This window comes from Mastigoproctus giganteus, chromosome 1 (genome assembly GCF_048544385.1).
Source record: "Mastigoproctus giganteus isolate SK-2022 chromosome 1, ASM4854438v1, whole genome shotgun sequence".
NCBI classification, from domain to species: Eukaryota; Metazoa; Arthropoda; class Arachnida; order Uropygi; family Thelyphonidae; genus Mastigoproctus; species Mastigoproctus giganteus.
This window is the reverse complement of record NC_143575.1, coordinates 87,896,146-87,918,471: the sequence shown is the minus strand read 5'-3', so window position 1 is coordinate 87,918,471 and position 22,326 is coordinate 87,896,146. Positions and strand designations below refer to the sequence as shown.

Below are 22,326 nucleotides of genomic sequence, written 5' to 3'. Positions count from 1 at the left end.
GTATCTGAAGGCAGGCAAGAGTTAATGAAGCTTTTTTTATTTAACTGATTTCCTCTTTCCACAAATTCAGGATATAGGAAATTGCTTTTAATTTTCGAAAAGGACTAGCTGCCAATTAAGTAATATAGAAGCCGACAAGGTATGCTTCCAATGTGAATTCTACTAGAGGATGGGATTGGAAACAGTGCGACCGGTGTAGGCTATATCCCGCGAAACGCGAAACTGATGATTAATAGCAACATTCCATTGATGTTTCTGTCAGAAGGGTAGTAGGGTTTTAGGAGCATTGGCGACTAAAACCCCACTACCCTTCTGACAGAAAGGGGTTTCTATCATATTTCGCCATATTTCACCGTGTATACTGTCTGTAAATTGCTTGTGTTCTGAGGTCGATTTTCTGTTTTCTGGGAGAAAAAACCATGATACACTCGCCTGAGACCGACTAACTCTCGGTCACGTTGTGAAAAAGGCCTAAAAAAATTCCTCCCGTCATCGACGGGACTCGAACTCAGGTCTTTTCCACCCGGTGTGGAATGGACATCGAATCTACCAACTGTACTACCCACGAGGGCCAAGTGCAACGCAGTGCATTGTGAAAGAGGTAGAACTTTTATAATTAATCAGAATATTATTATCATCCTGCAGAAAACAAAAATAAAGTAATGAACACGCTTTATGCAGGATTTAATGATGGCATTTCGAAAAGCTAATGTGATAGAAAACTTGGAGATAACCTACCCTAAGACATAACGATCCATAAAGTACAGACAACCATTCTATATTTAACTTCAGCCACACTGTTAAAAGCTTAACAGGGTTTTAATTTTAATGTTTTTAAAGAGTAAACAGTGTAGCTATGAACAAAAAATAAATTATGTGTAATGTTAAGAGATCCATCTTAGGACAGTGAATCAAAATAAAAGTAAACCCGTTTAGGTTACTCCTATCAGTCCTCTCTCTATGTATCATTAATCTGGTTTATATTCTTCTAAGAACCCGAGTAATGTCTACGCGCGTAGCACAATGGTATCGACACCGTCCTCCCCACACCGGGTGGAAAAGGCTCGGGTTCGAATCCCGTCGATGACGCGATGAACTTTAATAGGCTTTGTTCAGTCCATGATGTACAAGTACACGTGAGGTTTGAATCTGACTAAAAACAAAATTATTAGGGGGAAGGGGGTCTCTTATGCAGGCTGCAATAGTCGTGTGTTCAACACTAGGGTAAGTAGTACACGCGGTTGAGATGACAGCGATTCAAGCCCACGTTTCTAATAAATGCGTTGGTATTCTGTCTGCTTTGTGAAATCCTCTGACCGAATGTGACTGCCACTGTATATAAACAGAAAATTTATTATCCCATAAGCTATAGTCCCTTTATTGCACAATTACTTCCAGAAAAAGAGTCGATTTTCATTGGTTGTTTTGTTTTTATCATTAACGTGTTCAAAGTCGTTAACTTCAGAATAATAAATCCTTGAGGCACATTTCAGTCATTACAAAAGAAGTCCTTGTTGCCATCTAGACATTCGATTTAGCATGCACAATCAAGCAGTCCCAGTTGGATAATGGATTTAAACAAAAGATAAAATAATAACACCAAAAAAAAGTACTCTTAAACGAAATGCTACTATGGAACAGAATCCGTAAAAATCATGAAGCTTTTTACTTTAAAAGCTCCATAAAAAGAGCTGGGTCGCTTTTAATAATTTTCTTCTCCTTCTGCGACGGATAAATGAGTCAATAAAGTATAAATAAAAAGTTTACATCGACATTCCCAGAAATTACAGCTAAATTTAATGCGCTGAGATCAGCAAGCCGACGAAGTTGAGATTTCGAATTTCAGAGTGGAGTCAAAACAATGCTATTCCAGCATCTATTTAAAACGACAGTGGATTTTTATGGTTCACCGGTAAAAGTTATGACCTTATTGTTTCGATAGTGCTTTCATCGCTATAATAAACCCCTCAAACCTTATTTCTATGATGGACATTCATTCACCATATAATACATTTCGGTCTCTGTTCTTATCGGGTGGGGACATTACATTGAAAATAAAGCAATCGAATGGGTTTTCTGTGGACACCCTATTTCAATGGAAATCAAATAGAATCTTTCTTTGACTGTATTCCAAATTTTATACGCGAGACCAACTATATTAATCGATTTCTTTGGCTTCACAATCTATTTGAAGACTTCAAATCGACTTTCTTTGTTCCCAATCCACCTGTGTACACTAAAGAATCCTGAAAAGATAATTTCTCCTCAGAAAGAATTACATTTCCAAGTTTTGTTTTTCTTTTTCACACGGTTTGTAGTGATGGTAATTTTTCCTACGAATTGTACTTATAACTTAATTGAGACACTTTTAAATACTCAAAGTTCAGTAATTATAAAATTAATTGAAGACATTTCAGTTAGGAAAATTTTGAACTACAGATGGTGAATGTATGTTTGGATGGTGGTCAACAGCCTTTATTGGTTACTTTCCTTTTTAATAACTATAGAAAAATCTTCATGAACCATTTTTATAAAGGATATGTCATACCTTACTTTCATACCTTAAATAATTATTAGATATTCTAACTCTTCAGAGATTGTCGATTTTCTAGACGGATTTAAAACCTAATTGCAAGTTGAAGAAGTCTAATGTACTTATTGGAAGAAGGCACCTACAATTAAATCAGCCAGAAACTTGGTTAATACTACATACACTGACAGGATATTGAATAAAAAACTTGGGTTTTTTTAAAATCTTTTTGTATTGTTGTTTGCACCAATAGTATGAAGTTTACCATAGATTTAACAGGGTCTTTTATGGTCTTTCGGCTATACAGAGAAAAGAGACAAGAAAGTAATTAATTTTTTTTCGTTTTTTTACTAACTTTTTTTCCATCCTGTAGTGACATCGTTTATCACTTAAAAAAGAACATGTGCCTTGGAATACAATAGAAGCATTTATGAGAATGGAACAGTGCAGACAGAAACTCCATAACTCCGACCATCATTAGTCTTTGTCTCTTTATAATTAATGTGGAAAATCAGCAAGATTCAGCGCGAGTCGTTTTTTGTTTTTTTACTCTCTATCCGTCTCTCTCTCTCGACTCTCCCCACAGTATTTTTTTCTCTCAATCCTGTTTGTTGAAATATGGTGCACGCGGAAGAATATAGAGTGATAGTTACTTCTCTCATGCTTCAAAAACATCGAATTGATGAATAAATTTCTCATTTTATAGTTCAATATCTGTCTTCAGCGAAGCAGAGTTTCTTGCCATTCATGATAGGAATACACGAGATGCTCCTGCCAGAGTGAATTTAAAAAAAGAAAAACGTGTGGAGAGATGACGTATTATTCTTCAGAAAAAAATGTGAAAGAGACCAATGATACGTAAATATGCAATGAGTACAATGCACTGTACCAACAAAGCGAAGTTTAATTACAATGGAGCTGCTCTTCGAGCGAATGGTTAAATCTCAAGAGGGAGAGACTCATTGCTTAAGATGATGAATTGGCATGTCTTTGGAAATCTATTACTACAGCAGAAAGATGCAAATGACAAAAGAAACGAAAGACGAAATCTATTTAAGAATTTTCAGTGATTTCACAGAGGAATAATTAAGTTACCGTTTTTTTTAAAGGATCTCGGATCCGCTGGGTGGATAGTTAATTAATGTGGCAATTAACAAAACAATTCATTCTTAGAATGATTGCACGCAATAGCAAGAATTATCCAATACTTGATGGACTCATCGATCACGCATGCTAATGGAACATCAGAGGCAATTATCTAAAACTCTGTAAATAATAAAAATGGGCTGGTATTACTTAACTGGAATTAACCTAATTGGTATTTGAAATTCAGAGATGGCCTGCAGATTAATATTTAACACGAGAAAAGGTAATCATCAGTAGTTGTGGGTGTACTGACAGAATATCATAAGCGTTATAAAAAAAGGCAAATTTTTACTAACCAGTATTGCGAATGCTCATCAAGCGTGAGATATATTTTTCATGTTCCCATTTTTGCCATTAACTGATTTATTTATTTTTTTACAATCATTTAATATTTCTGGGAAAAATTCATAGTACAAGATATCCTAGAAATTATATTAAACTATATTTTTACAAATGGGACTATTACAGTACTTTCCCCTTTGTTCTGCACTTCGAGTGAAACAGCTTGTACTTCAAATTTCTAAAATATGGGCAACACGGTGAATAACTTGCTATAAATGTTTCTACCAGATGTATGTAATAGATTTAAATTCCTGCTGTTGATTGGTTGTCTTTTGTAGGGCTTTAGGCGCATCAGCAACTTAGGCCATACTGCGCTGTATATAATATCTCTGTAAATTGCGTGTTCAATGGTCGATTTGCCGTTTGCTGGAGGACAAACTCGAACTTCCGGGGAAAAAAAACAATGCAGCTTCGCCTGAGACCGACTAATTCAGGTATGTTGTGAAAAAACCCCATAAAAATCCCTCGAGTCATTGATGGGATTTGAACTCAGGTCTTTTCCAACAGATATGGGGGGTGGACGATGATTATGGCAACTGTGCTACCCACAAGGGTTAAATCCCTGATATCTGTCATTCGGATCACATTCAGAGTAGCCAACTATGCCATCTTTTTATAAGGGATTTATAGATATGACTACATTAATACTATTAATAATAACCTTACTAAATGTGTACAGTGTTAACATGTTTATTTTTCTCGGTAAGGTTTTATATATTAGCAATATTTTAAAATACATGTAATGGTAGCAAAGATGTTCATAAGAGTTCTGAATTTAATTTAGAATTTTAAACAGAATTTCATTTTCGTTTATGTTTATTCACATAAAAGAAGCAAAACAAAATGTGGTTGCTATGGGCTTAATGCACCATTAAAGAAATAAATGGTCCTTAAAATCTAATCATCGTAATAGCTTCTAATTATAATTAATGAATATACTCTACAAGCTAATTCGATCTAGCCAAGAATCGAAAATTCTTGGCTACATCGAAGGACACATGACCTAAATTCTCTTTTAGATCATGTGTCTATTTTGATCTTAGGTGCCACTTGAACGACAGTCAGGCCTCCGATAGTCCTAGACCCCTTTCCGAGTAAGCAACTGCTTTGAAGTAAAGCACCCTTGCCTCCTCCTACCACAGAAAGACGTCCAAGAGCGTAAGCTGAGTGAGCGTGGAAAGGCTTCAAGTGAACTTTTCCTACCAATCCACCTGTACGGAAGTTTGATATCGAATCATACTCTAATGCTCCTTGCAAAGTCCACAGGCACGATGTGTTGCTTAAAGAATAAGTTGAAAGCTTTAGAAAGTTCCAGAATAACGAGATGGTATCAACATTCACCGCGTCATCGAAGAAATAAGGACCAATTAATTTACCGTGGTGGATATACAACTACATCTTAATCCTTGAGCCCTGGAAGGGATGTTCATCTATTGAATGCGAAGTTCTATCCATCAATAGTGGAATTTAGAAGATAATTTTCCGATAAATGTTTTTACACCAATAAAATAAACATCTAAATAATTAATTAAACATCTTTTGAATAGAACATTTAATTTTCCACGATAACATTTATTGTATGGGTATGGGTAATGGTATACTTCTCTTTTGGAGTAATGCTGTTAATTTAATGGCTCAATACCAAGAGAAGTCGTGGTTAAGGGCTTCCACGATATGAGATAAATTCAACAGCAAACCAAATTGATCACTACTATACATAAAATTAAACTTTACCATACTCTACGATAATATTATATCTCGTAGCAGGAAATATAGTCTTACATTTCTTCTCTAAATTCATATGATTTTTAAAAATGATAATTAATCACTGTCATCCACTATAGCGACTGCATTTATCCATTATTTTGCTTAAAATTCACGCAGGATGACACAACTCGTTCCGAGTATTAAATCCTCTCACTATTTCACTGTATTGAGTTCTGGTTGACTTGTACTATATACTGTTTAATTAACGACAGTTCTTCATCGTTAACAATATTTTTCACGCATACATACTACGAAAATCGTCTGTGGGGAAAATACCCCCCTTATAGAAAAAGAGTGGCAATCCAGAATGATTTACCGTAATGAATTTATCACGCGAAACTCTTTCGAATATGGTGAGATCATGAAAGGCGTCTGTTGAACTAATCCTCCTAATTAAACACAGATGCAAAGGCTTTACTTATAATGCCATGGATTATTTTATTTCGAGGAACTATTTATGTAAGGCTTAAATACAAAATGGACTATTACTTTACTAGCTAATTTCACCTGTATTAAAAGTGGATGATAAATCCTTTTTTAGTACCATAATCTGCGAAACATTTTTGAAGTTGGCTATTAAACAGATGTTTTTATACTGAGGTTGCCTTTACATATTTATAAGTAATATAAATCTGTTCATTTTCAATGATTTAGGTAAGAAAGTAAATTACAATATGCTAAGTGAACATTACTAAAATATTTCAAGCTTTGAACTTTTTAGGTATTGTTAATAGGGCTTTATAAAATCACGTGTTCGGCTTGAGCTCTCCAAATAAAACAAATAAATATACTTTCAATCTATAAATCAATCATTCACGACATTCTTTTTCAGTGATTAGTCTATTTTTGATGCAAATAGGCACAACTTTAATATTTGGGTCACAGAAACCCCATACACGTTAGACAATTTGAGAGAAATAGTTCCAAGTTGAATTTGCGGTGCGCAATTTTCTGTATGAGGTGATTGGTCCTTTCTTTCACGACAATGAATAATACGAATTATCTTCATTTGTCTACTGTACTGTAGATGGAACATCCACAACCAAATGCTATTCTTCAGCAAGTTGACACTATACCACATTGTTGCTTGAAAATTAGACAGTTCCTGGACAACATATTTCCAAGCCAATCGAATCGATGAGGAGATGCCATTTGTTAGGTTCTCCCATGTAATTTCTTAGTGTTCCCCAAATATAGTTCCGTTGGGGTTAAGGAACAAGTGTATCGCACTAAATCTGAAAGGGCGGTTGAGCTCGGTGCGCGTATCAACAACTCAGTTGCCAAAAATTCTGATTAGACACCTTTGCGGTCATGGAGTCCATGAGGAAACCTCTTAATGCCTTTACGTTTTGAAAACCTTTTTGGCGAAAAATACATATATGCCCACTCTACATGCGTTAAGATTATAATACAGAAATGCAGAATAACGGATCCAGTATGAAAACTGGTTACATTTTTCTGCATAACAGTCCATATAAATTTACAATATTTTACTTGTGATAGGAATCCCTCCAACCAATTTGTTATTGTGAGAGGGGAAGGTACCGAATCGAATCAAATGATACAAGAATTACTTCATATCATTCATAGAGTTAGGGAGGGGCTCGTTTCAGTTCCCCACATTCCAGAAGTATTAAAGTTCCTTCTGAGTCCGGCAGCGTTAAAGACAAACCCGAATAACTGTAGCCATTGCTATTACGCCAACAAATCAGTGACACTTTGAAAATAATTATCTTTTACCTTTGTTGCTTTGCCTAAATTTAAGTAATGACTGAAGGCAAAGCGACAAAGTAAAAGGACGTCTGAAATGACTTTTGAATCGATCTTAAAAAAGAACGCCGTTGGAAGTAATGATGTCCGTCTTTGGTTCTACCATGACACCAAGCACCGCCCGTCATGGGTAGTATGTTGGCCTCTTTCTATTCTTCTGTATAAATGAAAGATGGCAGCATCAGAGTAGCATCGTATTTTGTAGTCGATTCGAAAATATTGGTGAAAGCCCTAATGACCAAAAATCAATCACATTACAGAAAAACAACAAAAAAATAAACATTAATAGGACTGAAGCAGAAGAAAGTAATATTTCTTTTATACCAGATGTTGGATATAAACGATACAGTATGGTGACCAAAATATTTGCTAAATGGTCCGCGGCACGGATGGCAACAAAGTGTTTTTTTAAGATGTCTCACGGACACTCTTCAAGGACAACACACAGTTTTAAAATATATTAATGGAGATCATTTAAAAATATTTTTAAAGAGAAACATAACACCGACTATAGCCTCTTAATTAAAAACATTGCTTCAAATGCAATTTTCACCACTAAAGCTAACCTTCTAGAATGCATCTGCTTGTTTTGTATGTTTTGTAGTTTTTAGGAGCATCAGCGACTACAGCCATATTGGTCCCTGTATATTGTCTGTAAATTGGGTGTGTTCTGAGGTCGATTTTCTGTTTTCTAGACGAAAAACAAGTTTTGAGGGATCAAAACCATGTTACACTCGCCTGAGACTGAATAATTGAACCACGTTGTGAAAAAGGCCCGAATTAGGTCTTTCCACCCGGTGTGAGGGAGGACGCCGATTCTACCAACTGTGCTAGCAACGAGAGTGAATACAACTGCAATTGAATGCCCAAATGTAGGATGCAAGGTCAAAGAATTCCTTTTGTAGTAGAATTTGAGCTTTGATAGGCAAACAACACCAATAATTAAACAAGGAAGAAGTAAATCCGGAGATGGATTTATATGACCAGGCCCTTGGTCGAATCATGTGGAGTCTCAGCATATTTATAATTCAATATGTTCAGTAATACGTAAATTCTTGTTCCCCTTTATGCATCTTAAAATTTGGTCCGCAGCTCCAAGATACAATTTAAAACCTTTCTTTTTCCAGAAATACTGGCTCTTGAGATGGGTAAAATGAATCTCTGACAAGCACTTTACCATCTCAAGGGCTATCTTATTACAGTCCTGGAGACATATGATAAAAACCTCTACCCTCACACCGGACCCAGAAAGCTCGTAGGACCTCTGAGGAGCAAGCTGACACAATTCGACAGTTTTCAGCGATTTTTCCCTGTGAATACACTAAAACCTTTTGGTAAGTTATATGTCGACCTCTCTAACTGTGCATCAACGCATTTACAGGTAGCAGGTATGAGCAGATGCTTTCCGACAACTGTAGATCTCGTATTGAATTACGGATCGATACGTAATTGTAGATTACGTATTGATCTCGTAATTTTTTTTCCAAGTTTCTTATATTGCAAAAAAAAGATATTTGAGTCTCACATGAAATAAATAAGCACTACTGCTACTACTAATAATAAAAAACTGTGAAAAAAGTGAAAAATAAAATCCATAAAAGTTCCTCGCGTCATTGACGGGATTCGAAGCCGGGCCTTCTCCACCCGTTGTGGGGAGGATGGTGACGATACCACTGTGCTACCGCCCAGAGCATGAGGAACTACAGGAAATATATCGTCAAGGACACCGAAGGGACAGAGGACACATGTCGACGATGCAATCTGGCCCCAGAAACAATCCACCACATCACCGTGGCCAGATGTAGGGTAATCAGCCAGATGGAGTACTCATAGACATGAACAAGTCGCCAGGGTAATACACCAGAAGCTAGCACAAAAAATACCAGTTGATCAAAGAAAGTGTACCGTATTACAAGTGCGAACCCCAACCCGTACTAGAGACCCCTACCCACAAACAATACTGGGGCCACGCCATAATAAGGACAAGACGATCGCGCATAACAGCAAGGACAAGACTATCGCGCATAACAGCATTCCTCATCTCCTTCTTCTCGATGAGGAATGCTGTTATGCGCAAGACTATCGCGCATAACAGCATTCCTCATCGAGAAGAAGGAGATGGCAATCTACCTGATCGACATAGGGTTCTTAACACCAGTAACCTCCAGAAAACCTACGAGGAGAAGATCAAGAAGTACACAGACCTAAGACAGGAAGTCAAAGAAATGTAGCATATACCACAAGAAATGAGTATCCCGATAATTACGTCGACCACCGGCATGGTGCTAAAGAGCCTGCTACCAAATTCCCACTACCCACTTTCAATCTTCGATGGACATATCCCCAAAAATCAAAACATCGAAAGCCTAAGTAAATGGCCAGCTCACTGTTGACACATCAACATCTACTAGCTTGGAGATAATAGCTAAAATTCAAAAATCGCATAAAAATAGAATAGACTATTCGCGTCTAGGCTTGAATCAGCGACCCTAATCAGATGTCAGAACAGTTTTAAAGCTGCATCTTATTATTCAAGTTAGGAAAAAATCATTAAAAGAAACCCTTCTATGAATCCTTTAAAATTACTTTTAATAAAATGACTCTGAGAATTCCTCCATGCACTCACTTTTTCCAGAATTATCTGTCTTGTCCGCAAACTGTTCCACAAATACGAAACAAGATCGATCTTCCACTGAAGTCCAAATGCACTATGGAAGTATGTAATAGTTAACCGTAAAGGCTGAAGGGCTCTTAAAATGTATCTCTTCAAGCATTTCAATGAGTTCCCATTCCACCATTTCCGCAGCTTGCTAGGGATGGAGGACCACAGAATGTGGATCAGTAAGAAAATGGCATCCTTCGGAACGACTTCTCTAGGATTTTTTAAATCATTAATCATTGGAATCATTAGAAACAAGCTCAACCCTTTCGCGATTCATCTTTTATTTCAATCACATGATGTTTTTTTTTTATCTTTGACTGGGAAAAGGAAAAACATGTTTTCCTTTTCCCAGTTTGTAGACTATCTCAATAAAAGAGTTTTGAAGTCAATGCAGAGAACTTAGGCAAGGTAACTAATTTGAATAAAAGCTCTGTTCTACAAGTTTCGATTCGCTGGCCTATGTTATTCATGTTACATGAATAATAATGCCCTACTTTATTTTCTGATGCAAAAGAAATAAGTGGCGATGATAATCTTCAAGGCAGAATTTAAATGAAAGAAAACAGGAATTTTCAAGATCTGGTATGAGACCTTAATTTTTTTTTCCTTAGCAGAACTTAAGAAGCGCACCGAGCACAATACCCACTGGTTTTGTCCCCGATATATAGAATTTATCCATGATATTTTATATTTCACTTAAAATTGGTGTAGAGAGGGCGGTGATTATACCAACGGGGCTGCCCACGAGGTTCGTAGTTGAGACCACAAGCAGAAGGCGAATATATGAAATATCATGTAACAGCAGTAGTTTGGATCTGTCTGCGTGGGTAGCACCGGGGTATCGTCACACTCCGCTGCACACCGGGTCGAAAAGGCCCGAGTTCGAATCCCGTCGATGACGCGAGGAACTTCACTCTGTGGCTGAGTTAGTCGGTCTCAGACGGAGATAGCAAGATTTTTTCCCCACCAGAAACGGGTTTTTCTTTCAGCAAAACAGATAAATCGACCAGAGAACACTCGCAATAAGATACACAGCAAGGCAGATGAATTTAATTATTCGGATGGCCTAAAAATAATAATTAAAACAGTAATTTGGATCTCATGAAGTTCATTTATTGGCAGTGGGTTGGCGGAGATTGGAATAAGTTGTCTCCCACTGTAGTAGAGACAGTGAGTTTGGCTAAGATCAAAGCGTATTTTTTTTCCTTTTTATGAAAACCCCAGACACGACAGGTATTAGAACCTATAGTACTTAGTACCGTGCTTGGGTTGGAGGTTGAGAAGACGAAAGAAGATATTTGTTGACATTGGACTTGAACTTCTGTAGACTGTAATTTTCAGGAAATACGTATGAAGGAAGGTTGTTCCAGAAAACGGCAGTTGAATGAATAAATGAGGAAGATGAAAAGTTGGTTCTGTGGGTTTGAAGTTGGACAGTAAATGGATGTTGGCTGGTGGCGGCACGTGTTCGGACTGTACTGAAAGAGAGAGCGGGAATTATAGAAGCCAATTCAGAAGAACAGTGCCCATGGAAGTATCTGTAGAAGAGGCATGCAGCAGAAACAGTGCGTCTATGAGAAAGCGGGTGGAGAGAGACTGTTAGAGATGATTCATTAATTAACCTAATTGCACTCCAGTCTTCTGAATGGAATCAAGAAGCCTGAGAGTGGTTTTGTGGGACACCGCCCCAGATGTGGGAACAATATTCCGTGGTAGGACAGGTTTGAGATTTGTACAGAGTGAAGAGCTGTTTGGAAGAAAAGTAACGCCAAGAGCGAAAGAGAAAACCAAGTTTTTTAGATGCAGAGGAAGAAATATTTGTAATGTGCTTGTGCCAAGAGAGATTAGAAGTGAGGGTTATCCCTAAAATAGATATATAATCTTTGCTAGAAATTGGAGCGTCACCAAAGATAAGCATATCAGCAGAAGAATACTTTGTGCGAGACAGGACTGAGTTTTACCCGAATAAGACAGGACTGAGTTTTAGAAGGATTGAAATCAACTAAGTTGTCTTTGCTACACTGGAGATCGGCATTTCAGGAATTGGTAGCGGATATTCGGGAAATTGAATCTGATTGAGCAAGGCAAGGTTTCTCAAACTGGAAAGTAAATGCAATGTATCATCGGCAAAACTATGGATAGGATTTCCAGTCAATGGAAGAAGGTCATTAATATACAAGAGGAAAAGAGTGGGGGAAAGAACTGAACCTTGGGGGCATTAGCATTAGTGGAGAAGTTAGAAGACAGAGAGCCATCTACCATCACCCTCAGTGAGCGATTAGAGAGAAAATTGGATAACCAATTACAAAAAACAGTTGGCAAACCATAAGATGGAAGCTTATTTAGAAGACCTTTATGCCAAACACGACTGAAAGCCTTTGAGATGTCAAAGCAACTGCTTGTGTTTTACTGAACTTTTCCATTGAATTAGTCCATAAATGGGTAACATAAGACAGAATATCACCAGTGGATAGACACTGATGGAATCCATACTGGCGATCGTTGATCAGACGGGAGGTTTCTAGGTAGTTTAAGAATTGGCGGTTAATTGATTTCTCCATTACTTTAGAAAGAGTAGAAGTAATTGCAATGGGACGATAACTGGATGGGAGGGATTTGTCACCCTTTTTAGGAAGTGGCTGGATATGAAATTTCCAAGCAGAAGGAAAAACACCTTTGGAATAAGAAAGCGAAAAAAGGCGGAAAAGAAAAGGAGTACGTTCAGGAGCACAGGTTTAGAGAACAAGTTAAGAAATACCATTAGGATCTGGAGCTTTCTTAGCATCAAGATTCGTCCAAATCCTTCTGATATCCTCTTGATGGAAGACGTCCAAATCCTTCTGATATCCTCTTGATGGAAGACCACAGGAGGCATTGAATGAAGTGTGCTGGGAATGGTGGGAGGCGTTTTTCCAAGATCATTAATACATGAGTTGGAAGAAAAATGGGATGCTAGCTGGTCAGCTTTATCCTTGGCTGAAGTGACAATAGAACCATCTGGTTTTGACAGAGGTGGGAGCAGAGATGGGCAAAAGTTGCGGCCAATAGCTTTGACAAGAGACCAGAATGATCGGCTACCATTAGGGCAAGAAGCAAGTTTTCTACTCTTAGCCTATTCACAATCTAATTTGGACTGATTAATAACTACTTTACAATTGTTGCGAGCTCTGGTGCAGGCAGGAAATGAAACTAGAGAATTGGAAACAATATGCAATTACGATATGCAACATTTTTCTCTTGAACAGCCTTAGCACATTTATTGGAAAACCAAGGTTTAGGTTTAGATAAAGGACGAGATTTTAAAGTGGAGTGTGGGATAAAGGATTCCATTCCTGCAAGAATAATTTCACTGACACGATCTGAGCAAACGTTGACATCAGAAGTTTTGAAACAGTAATCCGACCAAGGAAAAGAAGAAAAGAAATCTCGTGGGTCATCACATTTTGCATTCGTGTAATGCTAAACAACACAAGTCCCAACTCGTGTTGTTTGGCATGAGATAAAGGTTCTCATGGCATGAGAACCTTTATCAATAAGCATGAGATAAAGGTTCCATTGGAGAAGAGAAAATCACCAAGTTGTGATCTGAGGTGCCTAAAGGACCATTCACTTCGACCGTGTACTTAGAAGGGTAATTGGATGGTTACCTTGTGGGAATGGTATGAGTCTTTTGTTTTATTATTTATTTGCTGATGCACAAAATTTTCACTTTCATACATCATTTGGTCTTACTGATACGCTGCTAATATGACACTGTTAAAAATTATAATAATGGACTGAAGCAATGAAATTAAATTAAATACAGCGCTGTCCAAATTATACGAAGTAAAATGTCTACATTTGTACATTGTGGGAATTGTTTTTTACTTGAATATTACAATTATGTTTTAATTTATAAATACTTAGTTGCTACTCGCCAAAACATTTCCTGGGATTTTATATCGATATTTGGTTACAACAAACTGGGAAACTCCTCCAGCATAGCGCTAAGTATGTCTATTTTGAGTAAAAGGAAAAATATTTATTATATTTTAAATGATAAAAATGTTTATGCTTTATCAAGAAATGTCACGGATACATACGCACGCATTGAGAGTTGGTGTTTAAAATGAAGTCTTTTAAGGACATAATCATCAGATATGGAAAATTAATCACAGAAAGGCAACAGCCATGCGGTTCTCTGGGTCCGTAAGAGAAGGTTTAAAAAGAGCTTTAAATTTCTCAGAAGTTTCATTGATTTTGTATAGAATATCACACATGCACCCCACAAAAAAAAAGTGAAAAGTAAGTTGAAATATGGCTTCACCGTGATACATGAACTGGCTGCAAATCTGGCAGAACTATGTGATCAGCAACGTGAAACTGAAATGCCTTTCACACGTTATTCTGATTCACTTGAAAGCATTTCTGTGTCTTTGGTGTCTTCCTTTCATGGCATAAAAGAGGGGGGGGTCATTAACGACCATCTGCGGCTACTGAGTGTGTGGAAGAAGCGATAGGAGGGATGTAAGTATCCGCTTAGCGGGATTTACACCGGTGGAAGGGATAAGGGTGGAAGTCGATAGGAATTTTACCCAGCTGCATCTAGAGAGACGCAACAAGAAGATGAATTATAGGTGAGAAGAAACAGGAAATTTGTGGAAGAAGAAACAGCGGTGACCCGCGCAATTCTTATCCACCTCAATGATGTGGGGAGAAAAAGTACTGTAATATCTTTTTTTAGTTTGTTAGAGTGAATGAGCCATCATTTTTTTACCTTCGTCTCTGCCTCCTACACAATCATAGATGTGTGACGGGCGCAAAGACAAAAAAATTAAATTAAACAAATAATTCACAACTCCAAATGGATTTTTTATTAGTATATTACATAACGCTTCCATACTATGGGATACGCTATTGTGTATTTAAGGCTGGCCTCATTCCAAAAGCCCCGAAAAGCACTGCTGATTAATTGCACGCAATGTAATTATCTTAAGTGAGGCGTAGTAATTTGTTACATTCACAGCGACCCATACATGTAAAGGATAGCTGGATAAACCTTTCATGCTGCGGTTTTCACAACTTTACAGAAAAATTCATTAACGGCTCTTTTAATTTAACGAAGAAAAACGTCCTCGTTGGGAAGCTCAACATCTGTTGCTAGTCCTGGGAATATTCCTTTACACTTTCGTCACGCACGCGAATCAATCGAAGGGAGATTGCATTACTACACGTTCGCAGAAAAGTTACTGCTCTGTCTTTACTCCAAAAAAGCGCAATCCGTTACAAACCATATTGCAGTTAAGTCAGGTAATGTAATAAAGGTAGCTGTTGCCACTTCTCAGAAGAATAATAATGGATCCGACTAACCACATCATTCATAATTAAATTCGGATGACTTCATCGCACTATGAAAACCACTGGTTTTATTTTTACAATTGACAGTAACTTTAAAGCAGAAATTAAGCTATACTTCTTAAATTCTGGCAAATATTTTGAATTTAATCATGGGCCAATAAAATACTATCTTCTGCTGATGAGTGATTTGAAACATTTTTGATGAAAGTTAAATATATAGAACTATTTGATCTATAATTGGCATTACTCCACTCAGAGTCAAAATATCTGTATCTAGAGGCAATGAAAACTATCGAAATAATTTCTAGAACCCTTAATTATTGATTCAGAAATTAATTTGAGTTCCTCAAACCAGGCCGTTTAAAAATTCTCGTTTTTCTCTCTCCTTCTTGTGCAGACGAACATGGATTCCAGTGCTGTCTACATGGAGAGAAATTTTATTGGCCAGTTTCAGACTGTGGCCCAGTTAGTCGTTCTCGGGAGAGGATACATAATTTTCTCTCTTGGAACCTCGTGTAATTTTCATTCAGAAAACAGGAAACCGACCATAGAATACACTGACTTTACGAAACACAATATTCTTATCCCTCGTACCCTTAATAGCCTTGACATAAATCTGAAACAGGAGCGAACGAACATCAGCAGTTATTATGACCAAGCTTTCATTGAACCCCCCCCCCCCCCCTATACAAAAGGAATACAAGTTTGGATATAAGCGTAGCCTTCGGCATTTTTCTGAATGAAAGAAAAGGCCATTACAAACTCTGCCTGTACTGGCTCCAAATCGCAAATAAACAGAGAAACTTTCGAAATTGAAAAATAGTTGTACTCGAGAATTTCGAAGAAAAAGAAAATCAAACAATTCAGTTAGCAGTTGTTATTTGGAAGATTTTATTAACGATCGTTGAAATGCAGAGTATACATATATGTTGGGTGAAAAGCAATCCTTTCCCACCCAGTGGTCAAGTTTTCGTGGTATATGACTAAGAAGGATTATGTACAATGGCATTTAAATGGCAGATGAATGTAGATAATGTCGTATTTAATTGCATACGAATAAATGCTTCTCTGTGTATTAAAAAAGAAGCCTGAACTTCCGGATAGCTACATCGCAAGCTGGAACTCATCAAAACTGCCTTTGTGTTTAAGGATATTTGCATGTAATCGCATATATGGAAACAACATAAAGTACGTATCAGACAAGATAATTCTGAAGCACAACTAAGGGTGAAGAGAATTTTAAAACAACAAAAGATTTTCGGGTTTTATCATGCAAGGGCTCAATCCAAAAAGACTGATTAATGTGCATAGCAAAGAAACAGGTGAAATCAATCGAGGGAAACCACTTACCACACCTAGGTCCGCGACGACCGTTGGTCCACCTACCTACAAACGAAAGAAATAACATCAGTCTAGTTTTTAATTAGGACTATTTTCAGTCTTTTAAAGCGTAGAAAAAATCATACAATTTAGCATATACGTGCAAGAGTATGCTAACTTTAATTATTCAATACGTACTCATAAGTCAGACAAGTTCATTTAAGCGCCCCTAAGATCTATAAATGGAAAAATCAAACCGGCAACAGAGCATCAATTCATGGAAGCATTCAATGCAGAAAGGATAGTATATCGTTTTATAACAAAAATTTGATCATTGAACTGAATATATATTGATTGAAGATAAAGCAGCTATTAGGATTGTGACGTAGCAATCCATTGTTAAGTCACAATCATAATTGCTGAATTATAATCATCTCTGTTATCTCCCATCAAGCTTGGTATTTCCAATCTTCCGTGTATTCGTTCAGAACAAAATGACTTCAATGTGGATTATCCACCCCACGAAATAAAAACGACTTAAGCCAATTAAACTTTATAAGTGTGCAGCCTCAATTGCTGCAACACACTCAAACGTGAGAGAACATGGTACGAATATGAAATTAAATCTGCACGATGCGAATTCGATCTTGCTTGAAGAGATCCAATACCCCGTTTTCAGAGATTGCGTACCTTATATCGTCAGTGGTCCACCACATTTTCGATCTACAAGAGCAGCCTCTTTTAGAAAAAGCATGAAAACATTCTGGAACCTTGTAAAAATACTTAAAAGAACAGCAAGGATTCAATCATTGGTCAAGGTGGCGATATTACAGTGGGTAATCCCAAATAATAAGAATAACTGTTTTTACAGACGTCTGATTATCTCCCAAACAAAATTTAGTGGGTAGGCTCTGTGTTTCCAGCATTATATGCCAGAAACCATTAACACGGCATCGGATTTTTCCCAGGAACCATTTAGCAAATTTCAATAGAGCTAAATATCAATAGAAAGTAGATTTATTCTTAGTTCCGAGAATTTTTGAGAATATTTACATTCGATCAGCATATTCTTTTTAATAATATTCTAAACTTGTGTCACTATTATTAACATCTAAAGAACTTTGCTTATATCGCTTTTAGAGATGGTTTCAAAACAACAGGATTGAGTTGTTGATTTGTTCAAATATAAGTCGGATACGACTAAGGCATTAATATAAGGTCTGTAAATTGCGTGTATTTTATGGTGTTTGTTAGTTTTGCGGAAAAAATTTCAGACGGGAAGCTATGCATACGGAGACCGACTAACTCAGCCACATGGGAATGCCCACAGACGTTCTCCAGTCCAGATGGTAACGACTACTTCGCTTTCTCTCACACCATTGAACTCCAATAGAAATGCGGACTTTCTGTATCCAATTAGCGTGCATATAAAAAGGCAAGAAACTATTTAAGGATATATTAATTAGTATTTTTACTGGACTATGATAATTCTTCAGTAGGATTGGTACATGAAAGGAATTTCAAAAAACATCAAGGATATATATATACTGACTCAATTGAGTGGCGTATTTATTCAACAGAAATGGACTGACAAACTTAACTGATAACCAGCCGTGTCTTACTAAAATCAATACAGTTTTGCGGTATTCAGCACCCTGGAGATCTCCCATTGTGTAGATGTCAAGCCGAAGTAAGAATTAAGAAAGATGTGTCACTTACAGGGTTGATCAATTAGTATGCTTGACAGAGATCTTAAAGGAAAACTATTGCATTAGAGTTAACGCAAACAGGAAATGAATGCTGAGATGAATTCCGATAAGTGTGATAGTGACAAGGGAGCTGCGTTTAATGCTAATGAACCGGAAAGTAGAGTCGCACTTCTGAACTTCGACTTGCAGATTAAAGTAATGGAGTTTGTGGCCCATTATTTTTATCTTTCTGATCTTATTGAAGAAAAGAAAGAAAAAATGAATGAATAACAAAACCACAAAGATATAAGAGTTTCACAGCAAGTGCTTTGAAGCTTGAATGAGTCCATGATTTGAGCAACCGGGAAACATTAAATAAGGACTTTGTTCAAAAAAAATTCAATGTCCACCTGAATATTAGCATACTGATTTTAACGAGTCTACATTTAAATTTTAAAAAAAAAGAAATGTTGGATTTGTTGAACATCATTTAACGTGATGATTAAAATGTTTAACATCTTTAACATCATCACGTTAAATGTTAAAGATTTTAAAGATGTTTAACATCTTTTACATCATCTCTTCGGCAAGATTAGAAATGAAAATCCGAGTTTTCAGAGGATAAAGCCACGCCCCTTCCTTCTTGAGTTGATCAATTTGACCACAGCATCAACAAAACGCATAAATATCTTCCAATCTGGACAATATTCGAAACCAGGCTTCCACGATTTGGTATGAAAGAGAAGCGATTATAAACACTGTGATAGCTGAGATAGTTCCTAGACCAAGACATTTAATCTAATTGCAAGTGTAACCCAAGTTATTGTTCAACATAACGACAATTCCCTGATATATATTTTTAACGTTGGAAGATTAAAAAGCCATCAACCACCTCTTACGGTAATGTTCCCATAATATCACTTTTAAATTTGCATCGTGATGAAAAACACGGGTTTCCAGAGTTTGCTCGTTTTTTTATGCAGAACCAGGTATACATTTGATCTTGAAAACTGCCATAATTATTTTTGAAAATTTCTGATGTGCAACTTCCCAAGAATATGTTTGAGTTTCGTTGGATTTAGGTATAATAAAATACAAATAGAACAAAAAAGGACTTCGTTTTCAGAAGATGAGATGAACATTGAAATAGAAGTTCTTCTAAGCGTAGGATGTCAGTAATCAGGATCGCAATTATCATGTTCCTCATTCTGCACACATGTTCTTCAAAGAACGCTAACTAATATGATATTCTTTGAAACATTTCATATAAAGACAATTCAGGCATTTTTCTTTGGAAAGTATCCAATGTGCACTTCTGCTTTGCGTACTCTCTCTGTTGTTGCTGATGAAGAACCCTTTCTCCCTGACATGGCAGATTAGCATAATGTTCTAAATAGAAGCGATTGTGAGTCGTGTCGTACATCGATTATAGTGTATGTTGCAGAACGATATCCCTTACACAAGCAGAATTCAAACAGTTTCAACGGCTTCATGTTCAGAGATTAGAGTCCCTAAGTTTCATAATTTGACGTTAATTAATCTGGAAATTGTATTTAAAGTCCCTCTTTGTGCATTTCTGAGTATGTCTTCTTTTGTCTCCTTCTAGCAGATTATATCACGGGTTTGTTATTTGCAGTTCCTTTAATAGTATATCCTGTAATAGTGCCGACAGGTTACCAGAGTAGGTCAATGGGGTCTTGTCAATAATATACAGGAATTTTGCGTGCAGGGATAAGGAGGTGATTATCCCCTTGTATAAGGCAATGGTCAGGCCACATCTTGAGGACTGCATTCAGGTCTGGAGGCCTCATTTTAGGAAGGATGAAGAGTTGCTAGAATGAGTACAGAGAAGAGCAACAAGGCTGGTGAATGGAACAAAGGGGTGCTCTTATGAAGAAAGGCTTAAGTACTGCAAATTGCAGCTTCTGGAGACTAGGTACCTGTGAGGCGATCTGATTGAGGTGTATAACTTCTTGAATGGATTGAGCAAGCTGAATGTTGATGGGATTCTTCCTCTTGCTCAGATTACAAGGCTGAGCGGGCATAGATTCAAAACGAGGAAAGACAGTTGTAGAATAGATGTGGGGAAGTTTGCCTTTAGCCAGCGAGTAGTTGATTGCTGGAACAAGCTTCCATCTGTTGTTATGGAAATTGATAGGTTAAATAAATCCAAGGAAGAACTGACATACATTTGGAATGAATGGGTCAGTGAAATGCGAAGGTTTTTTTTGGCTGATATACTATTCCACTACGTAAGAGAGGGGCGATGGGAGTTTTTACCTTCGAGACCAGAGAACGTAAGCTCCTAACAGGGAGTTGTACGCATTTCATGCGGTACTCGCGCAGGATCTTAGAAATCTGGTCCGACGTGCCTGGACAGTAAGGAATGTAGGCAGTGGGTACACTGTCGCGGGGGACGACGGCCTTGGATGAGTCGCAAGTTCTTGTGATTTTAGCAAGCATCTGTCTAATACATGGGTTGGGCACCCCCAATTTACGGTCGGCTTTTACTCTGGAAATCTCGGTGCGTCTAGCTTCCTCTGAGCTGGAATGGCTCCAGGCTCGAGAGAATAGAGCGCGTGCAGTGCTGTTTAGATGGCAAGGGGCATGGGCTGATCTGTAGTTAGTAAACTGCCCGCACCACATTGACTTAAGGTACACCGATGTTTCCAGACGTGGGCCCACTGGCTTCACTAGAACATCCAGGAAAGGAAGGGGCCCATTCACTTCTAACTCCAAAGTGAACAGGATGAACAGTGATAAGGAGTTGAGGTTCTAATAGTATGGCAGTTATTGTCTCTACTGGATGTGCTGTATTGTTATTATTATTATTACCATAACGTTGGAAGTGCACAATTGTCCAGGATGGCCTGGTATTGCACAGAATTCATGTTTTTGTCGATAACGACTAATGGGTTCAAGCCAAACCATGAAAGGAGCCCCATACCATGACACTGCCTCCACCAAACTTCATTGTTGGGAAGATACAATCAAGAAGGAACTGTTCCCCTGGCATTCCCCACACCCAGGAACGGCCATCAGACTAGTAGAGTGCGAACCTCGACTCTTCTGTCCATAGGACTGTTTTCCACTGCTCTACAGTCCAGGATTCGCGCTCCTTACACCATGTTAATCGGCGTCTAGCATTTGTTGAGGTAATTTTGTTGAACCCTCTTGCATGCCCGCTTTTGCAATTGTCTGTTCGAAGCCCAGTGTGCATATTTATAGCAGGTTCTGGGACGTTGCATGCATAGGACCTGTTTCCCCATCCATGGAGGGGTGTCCGGATATTAATGGTAGGGCAGTTTACATGTCAGTAATATTATAGAAGCATTTCCTCTGGACCGTGACCCCTGGATTCATTTTCGACAGCATTAAAAATTCAACAGTCTTTGAGCCACATAAAGAAGGTTTAAAGCAGTAGGTGATGCCTACTGCTTGAAGAGCAGTAGGCATCACCCTTAGAGTTACAAATTATCTAAAGGATTCCTTTGCGAAGTTTAAGTAATTCAAATGAAAAGCACTACTCTGATGAAGAGGTATAATGCTGTTTATAAGAAAACGTGCGCCGTTTGTTCACATTTGGTTTTCGAACCATTTTTTGAAATCTCACTAGTGAGAAGCGGGCACCGTGGGATTGCAGCAATGCCCTACTTTTACTGTCCAATTATGTTTTATAGTTCGCTCGTAGCATAAGGCCTTTGCTTAATTCATCAAGCTTTTAAAACTTCTACATCAATAAGAATACGAATGATTTGCAGGAC

General features: G+C 37.6%; 1 protein-coding gene across 2 annotated transcripts in view; it reads right to left on the bottom strand.

Moving 5' to 3' along the window:
• Window positions 1-22,326, bottom strand: part of LOC150090971 (zinc finger CCCH domain-containing protein 10-like) — a 1,521,236-nt gene that overhangs the window by 608,114 nt on the left and 890,796 nt on the right. For both annotated transcript variants that reach the window (XM_090373667.1, XM_090373676.1), the window contains exon 5: window positions 16,905-16,940. In XM_090373667.1, coding sequence (XP_090229793.1) covers window positions 16,905-16,940 — 36 coding nt within the window. The remainder of the gene's footprint in view (window positions 1-16,904; window positions 16,941-22,326) is intronic.